General features: G+C 47.8%; 2 protein-coding genes across 2 annotated transcripts in view; one reads left to right on the top strand and one right to left on the bottom strand.

Annotated features, from left to right (window-relative positions):
• The window catches only part of LOC125944183 (uncharacterized), a 321,505-nt gene that overhangs the window by 142,412 nt on the left and 156,812 nt on the right, over window positions 1–22,281 (bottom strand). The gene's annotated exons all lie outside the window — the stretch shown is intronic.
• LOC119445384 (membrane metallo-endopeptidase-like 1) overlaps window positions 1–22,281 on the top strand; it is a 127,937-nt gene that overhangs the window by 57,651 nt on the left and 48,005 nt on the right. The window contains exons 7-8 of the mRNA XM_037709690.2: window positions 10,232–10,290; window positions 14,551–14,602. Coding sequence (XP_037565618.1) covers window positions 10,232–10,290; window positions 14,551–14,602 — 111 coding nt within the window. The remainder of the gene's footprint in view (window positions 1–10,231; window positions 10,291–14,550; window positions 14,603–22,281) is intronic.

Here is a 22,281-nt window from a genome sequence, read left to right as displayed (position 1 = left end):
GTCAGTTATGAGCGACATAACTGTGCAGACGTTGATTGTGTTGACGAATATAGTGCTTTATTACGATCTCCGAACAGATCGTAAGGGCCGTCGGCCCCGGATCAGACGGCCAGTTAGCTAGGCCTATACCGTTTCGCAGCGATCGCCAGCTTGCCCGGCATGCTTGTTTGCTGCCATCGACGTCGATAAACGGCAGAAGTGGTCCCAGTTCGTGCGCGCTACTGGACGCTTAGAATGGACCCTGTTGAAGAGCAGCCAGATTTGCTCGCTTCATTTTGAGGCGCGCCGAGCTTAGAGCAGTCCGATGATCTTCCACCAAGACTACGTAGCCCCAAGCCTGATGCTGTGCCAAATTTTACCCCGCCTTGTGTCGTTCTCCGGAATATGCTTCATTCCCAAAGCACCCTCGACGAATATTTCGTACTACTTTTAGCGGAGCACATACGCATATTCATATAGCTGTTGCTGGCCGCACTTTCCGTGTCGCTGCTTTGTAGTGGATCGAATCAAAAGTGGTTGGCCACGTCTAAAATGGTGGCAACTCCCGCCTGGAGGAAATAGTCGCGGCTGGACGACAAAAACGAGGACGACATCGCAAAGCATGTGCAGGCATAGCAGAGGAACCAGCAACACGAAGCTCACGCACCAGTGAGTGCGCTAGCTTGCATATGTCGCAGTTTTGTCCGATCACGTGCCCACTGTGTTTACAATCCCTTTTTTCCCATCTCTTTGCTCTGTGAAACAAACTTGGACTGGTCGCTACAGACAAGACTCCATATAATTTACCTGTCGTGCTCTGAAGCAAATGAGGTTTCGCTCCGTGATTACTGGGTCATTAACTACTTATTATAGCAGAAAAAACAAGATGAAAAATTTTTGTGTCGGTACTCCTTGAACGCACTTGAGATTACGCAGCCTCCAACAGTTGGCGCGGAGGAAAACAGCACATGTGAAGCGACCAGACATGTAGGCTTTTTCAGCTTTCACACCTGCTGTAGATTGCCTCCAATTATGGCGCGTGGCCCGCATGTGTGTTCAGTCTCACAAACAGCCATGCGCAGCCACGGCTCGGGTAGAGGAGGAGGCAGGCACTCACCTCTACTCCTCATTCTACACCTCTACTCCCATGGCGCATTTGTTCACATGACCTCCAACATTGAGCACGTGGGAGGATGGCACGCATCAAGCCACTATTCTTCTCTCACTTGTGGGGTCTCACATGTGCTCTTGGGATAAAGGAATGACAACAGAGTAGTGCAAAAAATCACAAGGGCATTTATTGCACCTTTCATACACCAATGCATACTAGCCGAATTACAACCAATAGAACATTCACACGGGCGCGCGACAAATCAAGGAAGTCCGACTCACCGCGACCGGATAGCGAGCGAACATGTTTGCTCCATGCTATGACACCATCGCCTAGTCGTTCACGTGTACGGTCACGCGAACGATGGTGCGTTCGAACGATCCGTGAACGCTCCGAGCCACGCGAGACATCTCACGAAGCGTGGATCGGCGCAGGCGCGGGACTTCTGCGTCGCTCACGGATCCCAACCCAAAGAGGAAGTGCCCTCGACCTTTCTCTCCCAAGTCACCCCGCCGTTTGGCGGCGTGAGCATCGCGACACTCGCGCCATCTCATGCAATGCGCCGCAACCACCACGACCGCCGCCGGGCTTAGCCACGCGGAGAAGCCGGACTACAGGAGACATGCGGGGAGAACAACATCAGGGGACGCGTGAGAGTCGCGCATCCCCACAACCCCCCAACCTTAAATCACTACACATACTCCGGCAAAAAATGTTCACGCGCTTTCCATAACATGCGAGCCAACATTGTCTCTGGGGTTCACCAATGGCGTCTGTTGGTCACAGCACCAGCTCTGCAGATTTGATGGCACGACTCCAGCACAGGACTCCGGAAACAGTGACGCAGAAGTTGGCACGAGCAAGCGTCGCTCGCGCGGACGCGCCCTGCCGGCGAGAGCCACTGTAGCCATTGGTGACATCCGGCTCTTTTCCCAGCCGCCGAGGGTAGAGAGCCAGACACAGGTGGCCGCCGAAATCGCTGCGCCGAACTGGCCACAGGCATCTGCATCGCCTGGGGTAGCTCGATTGTAGTCTGGGGCAGCAGCGCTGACGATGTGCAGGTGACAGCAAACCAGGGGTGACTCCGTTCACGCTGCGTACACTCAACGCACTCGACAAACAGTAAAGTAGTGCAAGGGAGAGGAATTCGGCATACGCATCGCCCACGTGGTACTATAGGTCGGCGCACTCACTCATGAGTGCACTCACTTACACTCACTCGCACTTATTTCAAAGGCGTGAGTGCGAGTGCGAGTGAGTGTCACTGAGTGTGAGTGCGAGTGAGTGTGAGTGCAGGTGAGTGCGAGTGCGAGTGAGTGCCAGTGAGTGTGAGTGGAGGTGAGTGCAAGTGAGTGCCAGTGAGTGCGAGAGCAAGTGAGTGCCAGTGACTGTGAGTGGAAGTGAGTGCGCGTGAGTGGGAGTGTGAGTGTGAGTGAGTGCCGGTGAGTGTGAGTGGTGGTGAGTGTGGGTGAGTGCCAGTGAGTGTGAGTGAGTGGAGGTGAGTGCCAGTGAGTGTGAGTGGAGGTGAGGTGAGTGCCAGTGAGTGCGAGAGCGAGTGAGTGCCAGTGACTGTGAGTGTAAGTGAGTGCGAGTGCGTGTGAGTGCCAGTGAGTGGGAGTGCGAGTGAGAGTGAGTGCCAGTGAAAGTGAGTGCCAGTGAGTGTGAGTGCGAGTGAGTGACGGTGAGTGGTGGTGAGTGTGAGTGCCAGTGAGTGTGAGTGAGTGGAGGTGAGTGCCAGTGAGTGTGAGTGGAGGTGAGTGCCAGTGAGTGGAGGTGAGAGCCAGTGAGTGTGAGTGGAAGTGAGTGTGAACGTGTTGAGCGCCTGTGAGTGTGAGTGGAGATGAGTGTGAACGTGACTGAGTGCTGTGTGAGTGGAGCTGAGTGTTAACGTGACTGAGTGCTGTGAGTGTGAACGGGGTGAGTGCTTCTGGGTGTGTAGAGGTGAGTGTGAACGTGAGTGTGAGTGCAGGTGAGTGTGAACATGAGTGAGTGGTTGTGAGTGGAAGTGAGTGTGAACGTGATGAGTGCTTGAACGATAAGCAGAGGTGATATCAGTTCACATTGCTTGCGGAAAAATGGAGGCGCCTTGTGCGCACAAGCTCACTCGCGGTGATGACTTATCGCACTAGCAGATTGTGCACGCCAAGATAGAAACCACTCACTAAGGTCATAATAATCCAAGGATCAGGCATCAGTGAGACAATGTATAATGAGATAAGCAGATATATTATATTGCGATAGCAATTATATGGACACTCCAAGCGAATTTCTGCTGTGGTCGCGGACGTCGTTGTGAGGTTCCGTATGAAGTCCAAACACGCTAAAATCGTCGCAGCGTGCCGGCGGTACGCTGCGTGTGTGAGTGCAAGCTTGCGAGGGTCAGGCGACACTTGCTGCTCAATCTCGCGCGCGCGAGGGAAAAGGCGGGGCGGAAGCGCCCTGCTTCTGTCACGCGTCAGGCCACGGTGTAAGAGCATCGTGGCGTCAGGCATTGGGGGGGGGGTCGTCTTGCTTTGGCGGCGGCCGTGTGGGTGTCGTAACTCGAAAGCGATCTGCGACGTGGAAAGAGGCGCACGCGCACCTCAGGCCTCTTCAAAGCGATTTGCGACGTCAACTATGTTCAACTAGAGCCAGTAACTTCGTATGCGCCGTGTTTTCGACGTTTAGTTCGCTTTGAAGCGAGAGGCGACACGAAGGTCAATTCGCTCGCGGCTATAGCTGCGCCTCCTTACTCCAGCGTTCTGACAGCGAGTTTCCGCGGTCATCGAGCGAGATGCGTTCATGTTTACCTGATCGCGCCTGACACTGTGCTTGTCTATTTAGTTAGTAAGCGAATGTTTACAAGTTTATACGGCCCATTAAACTACTATCGTTGTATCGTATAGCTCTTTACTAATTTGCTATTGCAATCGAAGCTTCGCCTTTCGGGCGAAACTGCGACATTTTCTTTATTACACCAGGGAATATGTACGGGCTGGATAGCTGATGGCAGACATATCCAAATTATGACTGGCAAATTTTGCCATGACTTCCACTGAGTGAAGACGTTTAATACCGTGTGATTTGCTACAGCTTCCCTGGTAATCGGCGTTCAGGGGGTGGAATGGCGCCTAATTTTCTTCCTGATTCCCTCTTAAACGTACACGTGCAGGCTCCTTATATAAACAGGCAGAGCGGAAGAGGGACTAGCCAAGTTAGCACAGAGTAACAGACACGCACGCTCGCATACATGGAGAAAAAGCGAAGATGCAATGATAGATACCGCTTTGTTCTCCCTTTTGTGTTTGTTTCGGCATTAAGTGGTTGACTAAGTATACGGACAGTCAATCTCTCCCTCTATTTCCCGCTCTCTTGGCTCAATCCGACCGAAGGGGAGCTTAGCGAGCATGGGCGAGAGTTTGGGGCTGATGTCAATGTTTATGTCGCCATGAATAAATTGAAACGAAAACTTTAGTCGTGCTAGTTTTGCTCTACTTTGCAGTGTTAATAAACCAGCTCTCTTTAATAATTTAGTCAATGAATCCGTTAATTTGTATTTATTAAAACATGACCTTATTGCCTTCCTCTGCACCCCTTCCATTGCAATGTGTTATTTTGTGTACGGAAACCAAACAATATTGCCGTGCTCCAGCACTGCTCGAACAAGCATTTTGTAGGCCAGCAAATTTTATCTGGGGGCGCAAGAGGAAGGTGTCTTCTCAGAAAGAAGAGTCGGTCTAGTGCTCAGCATGTACATTGATTTCCACTTGAGGTTATTTTGTTAACATGGCTTTCCCATCGGAGAGCGTATGTTAAAGTGACACCTAAATATTTACGCTGAAATGCACAAGTGAGAGGTGTGTCATTAATAATGTAAGTAAACTCAGATATCTGTTTCTTACTGTTAGCGTTCCAGATTTTTCGGCATTTAGAGTCGTCTGCCACTCATGACACCAAGAAAAGGCAGAATTTTGTATATGGTGATTATCACTAGCTGTGATTAATTTCGCGGTACGAAATACAATAGTCAGCGAATAGACGGCTGTTACCAAGTAATCGGGAAGGCAAATCTTTTATGCATATTAAAAATCAACCTGGGTCCAAAACATTGCCTTGGCGCACTCCCGATGCAACAGGTGCTAAATTGGAAGCTTCGTTAATAATATACACGAATTGTGAGCGGTATAGATCGGCACAGTGACTCATGAGTGCACTCACTCACACTCGCACTCATTTCAAAGGGGTGAGTGCGAGTGAGTGCCAGTGAGTGTGAGTGGAGGTGAGTACGAGTGAGTGCCAGTGAATGTAAGTGTAAGTGAGTGCGAGTGCGAGCGAGTGCCAGTGAGTGTGAGTGCAGGTGAGTGCGAGTGAGTGCCAGTGAGAGTGAGTGCAGGTGAGTGCGAGTGAGTGCAGTTAATGTGAGTGCAGGTGAGTGCGAGTGAGCGCCAGTGAATGTGAGTGTAAGTGAATGCGAGTGCGAGCGAGTACCAGTGAGTGTGTGTGCAGGTGAGTGCGAGTGAGTGCCAGTGAGTGTGAGTGCGAGTGAGTGCCAGTGATTGTGAGTGCAAGTGAGTGTGAGTGAGTGCCAGTGAGTGTGTGTGCAGGTGAGTGCGAGTACGAGTGAGTGCCAGTGAGTGTGAGTGCAGGTGAGTGCGAGTGAGTGCCAGTGATTGTGAGTGCAGGTGAATGCGAGTGAGTGTCAGTGAGTGTGAGTGCAGGTGAGTGCGAGTGAGTGCCAGTGAGTGTGAGTGCAGGTGAGTGCGAGTGCGAGTGCCAGTGAGTGTGAGTGCAGGTGACTGCGAGTGCGAGTGCCAGTGAGTGTGAGTGCAGGTGAGTGCGAGTGCGAGTGAGTATGAGTGCGAGTGAGTGCCTTTGAGTGTGAGTGGAGATGAGTGTGAGTGCAAGTGAGTGTCTGTGAGTGTGAGTGGAGGTGAGTGCGAGTGCAAGTGAGCGCCAGTGAGTGTGAGTGGAAGTAAGTGCGAGTGAGTGCTGTGAGTGTGAGTGGAGGTGAGTGTGAACGTGAGTGAGTGCGGGGCCTGGAAGAAATTATGGTGAGTGAGTGTGAGTGAGTGTTCTCCCACACTGCCGACCTATGCGTGGTACGATGTTCAATTCAGCTAGCGAAATTTTGGACATCATTTCAGATGCTAAGTTCACATAAACAAAGCTTGCTTTCTTGAGTTGAACAAGTTATTTCAATTCATGCGAGGCTAACTAGAATGAGGGAAGCAAAGTGCGACACCTCAACACAACGGTCCACCAGGTTGTGTCCCTTCACGTGCGACAGGCGGCTTCGTAAAGCCTTAGGCCTAATGCGTCGCTACCCTGACAACAACCGGCATCCAAAAAAAAAACCAAAATGGGCACAAGAACAGGCAGCCGCGAGGAGACTGTGAGGTGGTCCTACCCCACTCGGTGCACACAGCATCCGAGTTGACGGCGCCCACTGTACCAGACGTTGTCGGAGCACCCGGTGCCAGGCCGCAATACCAGTCAGCCCGTAGCGGCACCCATGGCCCACGGCCACCCGGCTCCCTGAGCCGCGACTTCTGAAGTCAAAGAGATAGAAGCTGTTTACATAAGAAATTTGGACCACCCACGAGGCTTCCGTACTCACTCGCTTCAGGCCTGCCAATGCTCCACGGGCGCTAGGCCTCGCTCTCCCAGGATGCAGCCCACGTGGCTCTCGTACTGACGAGTGTACAGTACTTCAACAAAACACTCGCGGAAAGGCTTAGCATGTTGAAATGTTCAACCGCCGCCTCGCTCAAGAAAGCACGCCGCCGACACTAGCGATCAAAATCCACGCTAGGACTACGCTTCGGTTGAAACATCTCGAACCGAGCAAAACAGTTAATATTATCATCCGATGCCCCAAGAGGTCCACGTTGGGCAGCCAGATGTGGGGTCTCACACGGGCTCTTGGGACAAAAGAACGACAATACAGTAGGGCAAACAATCAAAAGGGCACTTATTGCACCTTTCATACACTAATACATGCTAGCCGAATTACTACCAATAGAACATTCACATGGGCGCGCGACAAATCAAGGAAGTCCGACTCACCGCAACCGGATAGCGAGCGAATATGTTCACCCCATGCTATGACACCATCGCCTAGTCGTTCACGCGAACGGTGGCGCGTTCGAACGATCCGTGTTCGTCCAAACCGGTGCCCCACTCCGAGCCACGCGAGACGTCTCGCGAAGCATGGATCGGTGCACGCGCGAGACTTCCGCGTCGCTCACTGATCCCAACCCAAAGAGGAAGCGCCCTCGACCTTTCTCTCCCAAGTCACCCCGCCGTTCGGCGGCATGAGCATCGCGACACTCGCGCCATCTCCCGCAATGCGCCGCAACCACCACGACCGCCGCTGGGCTTAGCCACGCAGAGAAGCCGGGCTACAGGAAACATGCGGGGAAAACAACATCAGGGGACGCGTGAGAGTCGCGCATCCCCACACACTTCACCCTCACATGCTTTCCTTCACACCCACAGACAGTGCGCAGCGCACGATCTTATCGCACTTGAACCTCACATGGAACCTATGCTTCTTTCAGCACATGTCGTTGTACACTGATGGTGGAAAGATATGAATTCTTCAATGCAGCCCAGTGACCATTCTTTTTTTTTCCGCGTATTGTACCACAATTGATCGGGCACTGTATTCAAAAGGGCTCCCCTTAGTTTGCACCTCATTTTATTAGAATAAAATTCAGTCCCTCCTTCGAGTTTGAATTAATGACTGTACTGGATAAATACACTGTTTTCCACAAAATGAAGGACGACTGAAGGTGGTGTGTCCCGTCTGGAAGTCGTTCTTGTGCAGCGCATTTATCCAATCCAATTTATGCACGGCACTGCAGCAAGGCCCGTGATATCGCCGTGTTCAAAAGCCAGAAATTGCATTACAGTGGTGGCAGCACGAACTTGACCTTCTGACACAATGCAGTGCACAGAAACACTTTGGCTATTTCTCATTTGGGCTACGAACAAGGCTACACGAGTTCTAGACATAGGTCAGCAGGATAACTCGCCCAAGCTCACTCACCAATCTTGGTACATGAGGGCGTACTGAATGCCTGGCGTAGCCAATTTTTATGTGCAAAGGCAGGCCTTCCGACTAAATTCTAGTTTGATGCACTGGGAACGTCCAAATCAATGGGTGTTAACAACTGGAACTCACGACAAGGTAAGCTTAGCAAGATCATCGTCTGTAGTTCCATTCACATTGTAAATAATGCCGGTTGTTCCCCTACACCAAGAAGGAATAAACGGAGATGTTTCCCAGTTGTGAGATTATCCTAAGGCGAGATGCTACTCGAAAAACATGAGATTTTTAAAAACTGCGTTTAAAGAGCACAAGGTGGCTGTTTCAAGCCCGAAAGTGTGCTGTCTTCTAGCGTCTCGAGGCCGACAATGCGTGGCCGCTCGCCATTGTGGATCACATGAGGAGCTCGGCCAAGCCTCGTTCTCCCAATAACCGTGGTTGCCCAGGCTGCTGCGGCACACGAAATAATTTCAAAATAGCATGCATTTTTCGAGCATTGCGTGTTTTTCTCAGTTCTTCATTTTGTAGCATTTTTACAGTTTGTGCACTAAAATTTGTGCACTTCATGTATCATCATAATGAAGTTTGGCATGCTTATGCTTTAACATGTCCTGAATTCAAAGAAACAACTTTCAAAGCTTTCCACAAAATTATTCAGTAAGATAATTTTAAAAGTTTCTTCATTCAGAATGGTAAAACTGAAACTCGGCGTTAGAATTTTTCTATAGACTAAAACAGAAATGTTGCATTATATTTTTTGCTTCATTGAGAGCAATATGAGCAATTTTTAGTGTTTTCTTGTGCTCACTGTCATCGCCTAAGCTTGCAAAAAATGCATTGTTTTTACAAATGTATGCTGTACAAACAAATAACCAAATGAGCTATCAAAATACTAAAAGCAGATTTAAGAAGTGGAGCTCAAACTTTGTGCATGGTGAAATTTTCATTGAGCGGTCAGCAATATTAAAGAAAATGTTTTTCCGAGAAGCACCTTCCCTTAAGGATGTCATCCACAGAAAGAATGTTTTTCCGTGGGTTTATTTGAATTTCTTCGACTTGGCCTGGGGCCACGCACTCAAGATACTTCGACAAGCTTTGCTTGTTCAGCGAGTTTAAGATGTTTGTAGCTGTTCACTTTTTCTGGTACCAAGTTGCCGACTGGCGAAGTCCTTCTTGATTTTTTTTTCTCCTAAGGTAAAGTGATTGTCCAAGGACATCTCTTCCGCTAATGAGTCTTTGGAAGACAAATGTGAGGCTGCGCTAGGGTTGAAGGGGTCAGCCATGCCCGAAAAACAATGTCCAGGGTCTGCTCGTGTTTGGGTTGTGTTGGAGGAGATTGTCTCTGTTGCACAGACTGCCAGCATCAAGGGAATGCGGAAAAAGACTAAAAAATACCGAGCTGGTAAAGCATAGACTCTGCTGTAAGGCCCACTTCAATGAAACTCTGCATTGTATCAAAGACATCCATGATGCCACCGGCATGGGCGCGCACCCGGTGTTGCAAAGGTTGTTATCACTCAATTTGTGAACGACAACATTAGAGGTGGCCTTGACGATTCTTTGCCGGTGGCATCTCTGCCTACATTGCACCCAAAAAATAATGACAAGACATTCCTAATACTATGTTATCACCTTGAGATAAAATGATCTTGTCATTCATTTGCTGCTGTTATACCTGAAAGCATGTAGCTAAGTCGAAGCGGGCAGCCTTGGCACTCCTGTGTTGTTATGGAATCGTGCTGACCCATAGCAGCCACTGCCATATATGGTGTAGTCCTCATGCGATTAGTGCGATCCACAGGTTACCGCACGTGCACACCACTGTGCTTATCTTTGCATTCCCAGCTTGAATTAGTCACACTTGCTTTGTGATCCATAATTTCCATGGCGGTGCTTCCAAAAGTGCATGGTGATGTTTCTGATAAAATGGTATTGAAGCACCATGCAGGTGATCACTGCTATAGTAAAAGGGGCTCTCTGTAGTTCGAACTTGTTTGAATAAATTTGCAACTCCCTTGGAGTCCTCAAGGTTACACAAAAGAAAGCAGCTGTTGAGCCAGCGATACACCAAGTGTGAATTTTGACATGCATTGTGTCTCGGTTGTGTGCAGGTGGACCATCTCGGCAGTTGACACCCATCCCATATATAACCAAGAGCTGAACACAATTGGTGAGCTTGCTCTTTGAATGTTTTGACCAGCGCAGATATATTTTTACCTGGTAGCATGTCATGTATTTACTCGTGTTTTTTGCTTGTAGCTTGTGACAACTGGTGAATGACTTCCACTCCAGCTAAGCCAAGAGTCAAAACTTGTCATAGCACTCGTTAATTTGTCTACATTGTGAGGGAATAGACCGCAGGGTTTAATATTGATACATGCACATTGCATGTTTCCTGTGGACGATGCACGCGGGCGCCCCGACGAAGAAGACAAACTGCTCCTTACTCTCGAGCTGTCGGCTGAACTGGCCAGCGCTGCTGTTGTATTTTGTAAATATACATTGTAAATAGTCTTCAGTGCTTAATGCTTCGTTCTCGTAACATTTTGGTGGAGAGTGCCGTTCCCCGTCCTCACTACGGAGCTGTGCATGGGCCGCACCGTCCTGCTTTCTGCCATGGCTCCTGGTGACGACACCTCCTCTGCTTCTACTCCTGCGACTCCAACAACAACGTACATCATGGTTACCGATCCCCACAATCCTGGCATATTCTCTGGCCAAGCTAATGTCGACATTGAGGACTGGCTCAGCATGTATGAGCGTGTTAGCCAAAACAACCGCTGGAACCCTACCATAATGCTCGCGAATGTACTCTTCTACTTGGGTGGCACACCTCGTGTCTGGTTCCGGACACACGAGGACGAGATCTCTAGCTGGGATGCTTTCAAGGAGAAGCTCCGCGACCTCCTTCTGACCGGTCGGCAGCTGGCTACAAGAAAAGAGCTTTCTACCCAAGTGCAGCCTTCCACTGAATCGTATGTCTTGTACATACAATACGTGCTCGCTTTTTGCTGGAAGGTCGACGAGAACATGGTCGAGGTTGACATAGTAGGCCACGTTCTGAAAGCAATCGCGTATGACGCATTGAACTTGTTGATCTTCAACAATGTGTCAACCATCGACGTCATTGTCAAGGAATGCCGCCGTTTTGAGCTCGTCAAAAGCAGCCACATCATTCCATAGTTCTCCCGGCTTCCTAACACGGCTGCGATGTCGTCCTGCGTCGACCTTACCGCTTTACCCCCTTTAATGAGAACATCTCACGTACTGTTCGCCGCGAGCTCGAGGCTGCAAGTCCTGCCCCGTTCCATCCACGCCCACTTGACCCCCACCATTGACCAACCAGCCCGAGCGATCTCCCTCATTTAGGCAGTTGTGCGGCAAGAATTTGCCAACCTCAGTTTTCCTGCTGCCTGCTCTGTCTCCCGACCTGACGCCAGACTGGTGCTGACAGCTGCGCCTCGCAGCGATCTGTATTCCCCTCCCAGATACCACAACCCTACAGAGTGGAGAACTCCGGACGATAAGCCAATTTGTTTCCATTGCCTCTGAATTGGCCACGTAGCTCGCCACTGCCGTACCTCCTGGACATCGCCATATTCGAGCTACTTTTCCCCGCCTCCTCGCCCATATGCCGACCCTCGCCGCTACTCGCCTCGCCGTGTGCCTCCTACCTTTGACGTACTTCAACGTTTTATCACTGGCTTTACTCAACTATAAAATATAACAAAAACATAAACATTTTCCCACCTATGCGGGTGGCATCGTCAGTACACAAATGGCAGCAAGTGGGAAAATACACCCTATTTATGTATGGTACTGCTGTAGACATCCGGCAGGGGGCCAGGGTTAGAATTGCATGCAGATCGATTGCGACGGATAAACCATGATTCCACAAATTTTCTTTGGCCCCATCGGTGTTCCCGTGCTAACGTCATTTAGCGTGCCAGGGAATCCCCTTCTTTCGCAGACGGTCAGTCTTCACGTCACATCTCTTCACCGGCATTGTCTGATCCCCCTGCTGATTTCCGCACGACACTTTTATTGACTTCGCCGGCACGCTTCTCGAACCTTCTGACGGAGTCGTGATCCCATAGCGTAAACAAAGCCGGGGAATCTTCTAGACATTTCTCACATTTTCGAGCGCAGCTCTGAAGACTCTTCGAGAAGGGTGGTGACTCATCCGTTGGCACACGCTCGGGCTGTCACACTCCTCTCTCTGGGTCTGCGAGATTGTTTTGGCGAACGCCCTCTCTCTCTCCTCTTAACTTTCACGTATCTTGTTGAAGCTTCTAGACTCCGTTGATCGTGTCGGCTGTCTGTGGCCATATGCGCTCTCTCCCTCTGATTAAGCTGCCGCGGGGCCGACATGCTCTTTCGTTGGCTTGCGTGACACACGGCGTGCGCTTTGATTTAGTGCGCTTTTGTGACACAGTAGATAACAAAACTCTTGCTAAGTTATCAGAGTGGTCCAAGATAAATCAAATTAAAATTAACCCGATAGAGACAAAGGCCATCATTTTTCATGCTGAGAATAAAGGGGTAACATTAAAAAGTTGCTTACTTCTTGAGGGCCAGAAAATTGGAGTTGTTGATTGCTACAAAACTCCAAGGGTTCATTTCTCATCTACTGTTGGAATAGTCACATTAATTATATCAGTATAAAACTTTCTTCAATAGTCAGAATAGTATCGCTTTGCAACGTTTTGCTCCCAGTTGCAGCTAAGCTCTAAATCTATTATGTGTTTAATTCACTTTAACTTCTTGCACTTTTTTGTGGCATACAGAAAATAGGCTCCTCATTTTCCAGGAAAAAAATGGTTCGCTTAATACACCTTAATCCACCTTATTAGTTCACCTTATATATGCACCTTAATCCACCAAATAAGGTTCGCCTTATTGGAAATATGCATTCACGATCCACAATGAGGTATGCTTCCGCAGAGTTCACTATTATTCAATTTGAACATATTTACACTTTCCATTTATTACAGGCTGTGCAATTTTCAGCAACAACTGTTCAAACCTTTTTCACAAGCATGGCCACATCTCTAGAATGTCGTCAAATTGTTGTAAACACATAAAATTCAGACATTTGGATGATACCACACTTTCGCTGAATTTACAGGCACCAATCTTTAGCATATAACCTTCCACTTACTCAAAATCAATATGCAGACACAAATGGCTTAAATAAGTAGCAGTTTCGTTCATATTTTTCTCATCTGTGATACTAGAATGTTATTCTTACTATGATGGTGATATTTGACAGTGTTCAATGTTATTTATTAGAATGTATTCTGCATGCGTGTATGCAGATTGTCTTAATGTTTGTATGAATCGAGTCTTGTAAGTACAGTCGACTTCCGTTAATTCAACCCTGACGGGACCGACCAAATTGGTTAAATTATACGGCGGGTCGAATTAAACAAGGTGTATAAAAATGCTAAAACACATAACCATATCATTTCTCAGCATTTTCCAGAGTCTAACACACTCCCCAAATCAAATGCATGCCCACTTTCTATATGTTTAACGTAGCATTAAAGCTATTGTGACGTTAAAGCAGAAATCGTAACGAAGCAGAAATTTAACGTGCACCAGATTTTAAAGCAAGAAAAATAGATGTGTTGCACAATGGCAGCCGGTTTCCTTAAGTCAGCTTTGCCTCTCGGCATTTTAAAGTTAGCTTCGCCGCTGTACATTTTTGTTATGCAGTACAAACGCCACAAAGGGGTTTTGGTTTTGTATCTGATTGCACTGCGCAGGCAATTTTGTACCGAATGTTCTTGAAAAAGAAAAAGGTTCACGTTAGAATCAGGTTAATGCCGTAATCGGACATTGTGAGCTATGGTTATTGCTTGAAGATCTTCCTAGGGCTGGCGGAAAACAGGCATTTTTGACGAGTGATGACATGTGTTCAGTACATTCACTGTCCCCTAAGCTCCACTGAGAAAGCCACTGCCCCTAAAGGGGTTGCTATTGGGGTCACTATAGGGGTCAGGTGCATGCGCAATGACTGGCCAAGTTTGAATTATCCGGCAAAGGCCAATTTTAGGATCGAAATAATGAAAGTTTGGGCCCATAGGAATGCATGGGCGCTGGCCAGGACCTTCAGTCAAGGCACAGTGGCCCTGGCGCTGTGGAATTAGTGTGCAACGGAACAGACAAATGTTACTATGCACCACCTTCCACGTGCCCGGCATGCCCAAAGCCACCCAAACGAAGACCCTATTGGCTCCCCCGCAGCTTGTGCAAAGGAGTCACTCGTGACCAAGAAATTTGGTCCCTATCTGGCTTGATCGTGATCGAAGGGCTACTAGCTTCCGCATGGCTGGCTTTCCTTGTGAACAAAAGGATCTCAATATGTCAATATGTCTTTGGCTGTGGTCACTGACCTGCTTCATTTTTGCTTCCTAATTGGTTTCAGTGGTGCCCTTGGCAGCATTGCAGCAGCCAGTCTTCTCTCTGGATGAACACCCGTGAGTTCTTGCATCTCTTTTCTGTAGTCATTATGCAAATGCACAGTCACTGCATTCAGCAGTACTGACTTGTGGCACTGAAACTTGCAGGTTAGCAAAGACTAGGTTGTGCAATGAGCGCAGCAATGCAAATATGTAACAGCATAATGAGCTGAGAGGAACAAGCGTGTAATGGTTAAAGTGTGGGACCACTGGTATAGCAGAGTAATGGAATCAAAAAAATACTTAGTGCCCTTCCACTCTGTGAAGGACGGCCAGCGAAGCTGTTATGTGTTCTTCTAAAATGACAAAATTATATATATTTATGTGTATATATATATATATATATATATATATATATGCAATTAAAGCATCAAGACAAAAACCACTACTTCCTTAAATGACTGACATGCGCATCCAGGCAAGCTTCGGCTACTGAACGTCAATGCCCGTAGCCTTGTTAATAAGGCTTTAGACCTGGAGCACGTTTTCTTTGAGCATCACCCAGATATTGTATTTGTAACAGAAACGTGGCTACATGACGGCGTCCGAGATTGTGAAATATGCCCTCCGGGATATAACGTGATCAGAAATGACCGCAGTAGCAGGGGTGGGGGCGTTGCCATCTTTCTGGAATGCAGCCTCAAATACACGGTCCTTTACAAACCGTCTGACATTGAAGCAATATGTTGCAAAATTCTTGGCCGCCCCGACTTGATTGTGGGGTGCGTATATCGCGCTCCGGGAAGTACTGCCGCCAGTATTGATGCACTGAATAAGAAACTGCATGACTTACGCGTTCAGAACAAAAAGGTTATCATAGCGGGGGATTTTAATGTTCCAGACGTTGAATGGGACGAAATGGAAACGGGTACGCGAGACCGTGATGCAGGCGCAGCAATTATAGATATGTGCTTTTCACATGGGCTTACACAAGTAGTACGGGACTTTACTAGGGTCTGCGGTAATAGCAAATCTGTTCTTGACCTCTTCTTTTTAAGCCATAGCATTGAATCGAGATACTATAGAGTTGATATTCTGCCCGGGATCTCGGATCACTCGATTGTAAGACTATCTTTAAATATAGGTTCCTTTTCAAGGGTCCCTAGACATGTTTCATATTACAGACAGTTCAACGAAGCTGATGATACTTCAATAATAGATGAACTGGCCTTTTGTTTTGAGAAGTTTGAAAAATTTAGTCAAGATGAATCTGCGCATATCGATGAGTTGTGGTTAAACTTTAAGAGAACGGTTCACAAATGTATAAGCCGCTATGTTCCTCTCAAATGTAAATCAAAACGGGTGCACAGCCCATGGATTACGAGAGAGATCACACAACTGAAAAGAAAAGTGGCAAGGTGTAGGGCACTTTATAAGCGTACACGCGATTCCGCTGTTCATGATGACATGTCAAACTTAAGTAAACAGTTAAAATTAATGATGAAGGAATCTAAGGACAAGTATTATGGTGTCACTATGGATACATTTCTACGCGAATCACCTCAAAAGTTTTGGAGGCACCTGGCTCCAACTAAGAAGGCAGTCACTAAAATATGCACAGAACAGGGACCTATTGAGGACAAATGTGATATAGCAGATGCCTTCAATGACTTTTTTGCTAGTGTCTTCACCAATGATGATGGAAAGCAGTCAAAATTTGAGGTACACCAACAGCTTCCAGTTGCAGAGGAATTGCGGTTAACATATGAAGGAGTATTAAATTTGCTGCTGAACCTAAATACAAAGAAATCGGCAGGTCCTGATGAGATACCAAATTTGTTTTTAAAGAGGTATGCTGAATGGACTGCGAAGTACCTCTTCATTATCTTCACGAAGTCACTACGGTCAGGTACACTTCCTGAAGAATGGAAAATGAGTAAAGTTATACCCGTATTTAAAGACGGTGACACCACGTCTACTGCCAATTATAGGCCCATTGCGCTAACGTCAGGCTGCTGTAAAGTGTTAGAACATATTGTTTCTAAGTACATCCGGCTGTTTTTGTCACAGAACAAACTTCTTAGTAACTATCAACATGGGTTTCGCGAGGGCTTGTCAACCGTTACACAATTACTAGAAAGTGTTCACGATTTTAGTAAAGTTATTGATGGCAAGGGACAAATAGATCTGATCTTTCTCGACTTCAAGAAGGCCTTTGATAAGGTTAATCATAGAAAACTGTTAATTAAATTAAAGGCTATTTTAGGAGATACAGATGTAGTCAAATGGGTGGAAGACTTTCTTACTGATCGCCGACAGTTCGTCAGTATTGATGAAAATAGGTCCGGGGTCTGTGATGTAAAATCAGGGGTGCCTCAAGGTTCAGTTCTTGGGCCTGTGTTGTTCCTGGTATACATTAACGACCTGATCGAAGAATCGGCCACAGTTACAGCGAGGTTATTCGCAGATGACTGTGTCATATATACAGAGGTGAAATCTATTAGTGACCAGATACTCTTAAATAACTTCTTAGGAAAAGTTCAACAATGGTGCGACATGTGGCAGATGTCTCTTAACCCAGCAAAGACAGTATGTATGACCATCACACACAAACATGAACCTCTGTCATTCACATACACTCTACAAGGCGAACCACTTCATCGCGTAACAGAGTACAAATATCTCGGAATTTTAATAACATCTGACCTTAGCTGGACACCACACATTAAAAAAGTAGTAGGGAAAGCCAACCAGAGATTAGGTTATATTCGACGTGTCCTTAAACTGGCTTCTCCAGCCACGAAACTGACTGCTTATAAAGTGCTCGTGCGCCCAATATTAGAATATGCATGTGAAGTGTGGGATCCGTATTTGAAAGATTCAGTGTCAAAACTAGAGCAAGTTCAAAGACGTGCATTGCGGTTTATTTATTCACGATACCGTCGGCAAGACGCCGTAACACCACTTTACGCGAGGGCAAACCTGCCCCTACTTAATGTCAGGAGGAAGGAGAAACGACTTAGCTTTTTCTATTTAATCATTAATGAGCTGCTACTTGTTGATAAGTCTCGCTACATAAATGAATCTAAGACCCGCATAGTACGAAATAAACATAGTAGGCACGTTAAGGAAAATAGATTTCACAAGAATTGCTACAAATACTCATTCTTCCTTTCGACAGCACGTGACTGGAATTGTCTCCCTGCAAACATTGTAAACGCAGGGACTCGTGAGCAGTTTTCTGCACTTGTGTCCGAATATTTTCAACAATAGGGCGTATATCACTGTATCGCTGTATTCTATTGTTCCGTTGACTGCTTGCTGTATGTTGATGTACTGTTACCACTCCTGTCTTGGTCCTGATGTGGACCGACAGTATCTGTAAATAAAATAAAATAAAAAGACACCCTAATCCACCTTAATTAACCCTAATCCCCCTTAATCCACCCTAGTCCTCCTTAACCCTCCTTCATTTACCTTAGTCAACCTTAATGCACCTTAATCGACTTTAATCAACCTTAATCCACCTTAATCCTCCTTCATCTACCTTAATTGGTGGATTGGTGGGTAGACTACCTCCGCCACGGGTCGGCCCAGTATTTCACTATCTTCGGGATTGGCCCGCTATTTTCTGTGTCAACGCGACTTTTTTCTACACACCGCATGCATATATGCGTATACAGCCAGATACAGCTTCGTTGTAATAGCAGAGGCTTAAATCATGGCATGAGATTTAAGCCTCTGCCATTTTCGATTCTATTACTCTGCTAGACATGCTCTGCTAGACATGACCTTGCAGGTCTGGGTTTGCAAGTGCAGGAGTTTGATACAAGACAGGTAACCAGAAATCACTGGTTGATGTGTGTGCTTTCTAGTTTACTTAAAGAGGCTGATAATGCTACGAAATATCTTCCTGATGGCACACACTGATAAATTAAATAGATAAGCTTGGCAGTGCATTTTAAGAAATGTGTATTTAACTGCAAGAACGCTGCTTAAGATTCTTGACAGATTTCTTGTAGTGTCACTCCAGAAATTTCAGTTTATCTTTTCTCACTGCCAAAGATAGACATATTTTTGAAATATTGAATACATAAACTTGAATGTTGCTGCTCATACCTTAAGAGTAGTGATGTGATATTTAGTTTGTTTTTTCCTTTTTTTTGTGTGTGAAGGTCCTCGAACTCGAAACCTTAGGAAAAAATACCAGCAAGCCTCAAAGCGGCTCAGACAATTTACTATGGTAGATTTTCTACGAAGCAGTTTCAGTTTTGTTTTCCAGGAAGTCTGTATGTCGTGACATCATGTCGCAGAGGGTGGATAGCAGCATAACAGACCACCACCAAGCAAGCTGGAGCAAGTGGCAAAACGTCATAATCTCCTGATACCACATGACCACCCTCTGTGCCATAACGTCGCAACACATACACCTTCTGGGAAACACCAGCACTGGTTTGTTAAAAAACTGTTATAGTATGTTTATTTAGGGTTTTGACGCCTTTACTAGACGCAAAAAAATGACAAGTCGAAAATATCATGTCACTACTCCTTTAAAAGCAAAGGATTGGTATTAGTTTTTTTATAACGATAGCTTCTGACCAAATCGACAGTCATGCGGCGATATTATGGAGCCTATTGGCTGCTTCAGGAAACCACAAACTTGGGCATAGTCTAGTGGTTTAAGAGTTTTCCCTTCTGGTTGACAATGCTGCAGCCTATGCGAGCATTGAGCACAACTTGCAGTGAGCACTGAGCATGACAGCCGCCTTCTTGCAGGGTGCCTAGAATTTTATTAACTCTGATTCATGTTCCTTTCATGAAACTGAGTGCATTTGCATTGCTGGCATTAAATGTGCCACTGTCAGTGGTGGAACAGCTACGCCAATTGCGCCAAGTGTCGCCAAAAGCAGTCCTCTGCTTCATCCAGCTCCAAATTGGCATTTTAGTGGAAAATTACACCGAGACTGCGTGAAGGAAAGCATAAGAACGAAGGCCTCATGGCGTTGATGCTGCCTCACTGGTAGAACTGAAACCTGAAGTGCAACAGTTCCTGAGGGCTGTGATCAAAAAGCCGCTACAGGGGCTTGACTAGGACCACGACCCAGTACAAATAGCAGGGACAGGCAAATACTGCAATGCAAAGACACACTTAACGCACGAACAAAATAAGAAATTGCGCATAATAAGCCAAACAGTAATCTCAGACATCTTGCGAGTACAGATACAATTGAAACATAATTACAATGCATGGTGCCAAACAATAAAGGCAGGCGATGAATACACTCTATCGCATTAAACGCAACATCAGCATTTATGCTAGAATATATTGTCACCTGTAGTTGTGGGAATAGCGCAAGCGCAGAGGCGCAAGAAGAAAGAAGTGCGCGTGCTAACCGCCCCGCTCGATAGCTAGCTCTCGCCGCCGTTTTCTCCAGAGCCCAGCCGCTCTCAATAAATGTCGTCAGCCCCCTTTTGAAGACGCGTGGCAAAGTGGTGGAGGTGCTGGGTATTTCTCACTCAAGCCACAGACTCCTCCTGGGAGCAGAAGCACCAGCCCTGTGTTAGTCCATACTCCCGTCCATCGGACCAGCCGCAGGATCCGGGGACTGCCCCCTGAAGACATTGTAGTGCTTCAGACTACCCCAACAGGTATGGAACGTGCAATGACGAACCGGTATACACTTCAGAACCCGCTGGTGCCGAAGTCGTTCCATGGCGACGTCTTTGAAGACGTCGAAGACCGGATGACCGACTTCGAGTGCATCGCCGAATACAACGAATGGGACGACGCAACTAAACGTAGGAATGTCTACTTTTCCCTCGAGGACGGCGCGCGTACATGGCTTCAAAACCGTGAGGAGCAACTGACGTCGTGGCGCGACTTCCGCCGTCATCTACTGGACACTTACGCCAGTCCTGATCGCCGCGAACGAGCAATTCAGGTCCGCGTCCAGCTTCCCAACGAAAGCGTTACCGCGTTCTTTGAAGATATGACGCACCTCTTCAAACGAGCAGACCCTGAAATGACCGAGGACAAGAAGTTGTGTCACCTGATGCGAGGGATCCCCGCAGGGGCGTCTGCGCAAGCAGGCGTTTGGTGAGTTGCGCCACCACGGACCCGAGCACATGAGGGTTGGACCCTCCCACGTGTCGCCGTGCGTGGCTTAGCCGTGTCCGGGGAAAGGGGGATCCTGGGGGTTGAGCCAAAGCCGGGTGTTTGGACCTTTACGGCCCCTCGGCAGAGGCAACACACCTCTTTGGCCTCTGCTTCACGTAGACGGCCCCCCTGGGCTGACCCACCCAGGGGAAACCGGCTGGTCGCCTTTTCCTATCCCCCTCTCTGCCCTTTTTTCTTTCCTATCTCCTTTAATTACTGTCCTGTCTCCTCTTCTCTTCAGTTACTTCCTCACTTTCATAGGCGGCTCGGGTTAACCTTGTGTAGGTGCCCTCTCTTGGGTTTGTATATAAGGTTATAGCGGCAATGTACGGCTGGCGCCTGCAGCCTTACACGTTAAGTGCTGCAGCGTCCCCTTGTTGGACTCCGTGGTGGGTGGCTGCCATTGCTGCCGAAGTACACTATACTCCTATGGGAACACCTGCTTTTCCACGGCTTCTTGATCGTCTGCCTCAGAAGAGGGGACGCACCGATGAGTTCTTGAATTTGTTCACCCGGCCTAAAGACATTTTCCCACGATATCAGGTAGTACATAGTGAAAGAACTGAAAGACTAGCGAGAACCATATCCCCATTTGTAGTTGCGAAAACCTTGACCAACACTCTAGGCCCTGGCTACAAAGTCACCAAAATGCCAAGTGGGGACCTTCTGCTTGAGCTACGTGATAAGGAGCAACACAACCGACTTAGCAAGCTTGTTACCTTTGGTGATGTCCCAGTTACTGTTTCACCGCATCGATCCATGAACACAGTACGGGGGGTAGTATCCGAAGCAGACCTCATCGACCTATCTGAAACCGAATTGCTAGAAGGATGGAAGGAGCAGAACGTCACAAATGTGCAGCGCATTGTTATGAGGCGGGACAACAAAGACATTCCCACGAAACACCTCATACTCACCTTCGAATTGAGCACTTTACCACAAAGCATTGAAACAGGCTACACAAAAATAGCGGTAAGACCATACATACCCAATCCTAGGCGATGCTACCAATGTCAAAGATTCGGCCATGGTTCACAGAACTGCCGTGGTCGACTCACCTGTGCTAAGTGTGGAGTACAAGGTCACGCCTCAGACAACTGCGAGGCCACACCTCACTGCGTTAATTGCGATGGTGAGCATCCAGCGTACTCCCGGTCTTGTCCAAGTTGGAAAAAAGAAAAGGAAATTATAACACTGAAAGTCCGTGAAAATATATCGTTCAGGGAAGCACGCAAAAGGTGCTCACCATTCCACACGACCACTTACGCTGATGCGGCGCGTCAAGGGGCAGCGTCGCAGCGGCTACTGCCACCAGCCCAGCCCGCGCACAGCGAGCTGTCGCTTGTGGCTCCTGCCCCCAGGGTGGAAGTAGCTAAGTCTACTCCACCCAACCAGCAAACAGGCCCGGTTACCCTAGGGTTGCCGGCACCACAACAGCCCTCGGTGGCAGCCTGCGCTACGCGAAGCGAACCCGCAGGCCCACCAGCAGCTCCCACGGTGGGTGCAGTCAAGGCTGCCTCACCCTCTCCGGCCATTGCTGGCTGTGGTAACACCCGGCGCAGCTCAGGCCCAAAGGCAGCCCCATCGACCTCCGGGCTGG

This window comes from Dermacentor silvarum, chromosome 3 (genome assembly GCF_013339745.2).
Source record: "Dermacentor silvarum isolate Dsil-2018 chromosome 3, BIME_Dsil_1.4, whole genome shotgun sequence".
Taxonomy (NCBI): domain Eukaryota; kingdom Metazoa; phylum Arthropoda; class Arachnida; order Ixodida; family Ixodidae; genus Dermacentor; species Dermacentor silvarum.
The sequence above is the reverse complement of the archived record's forward strand: the minus strand, read 5'-3'. Positions and strand labels throughout refer to the sequence as shown.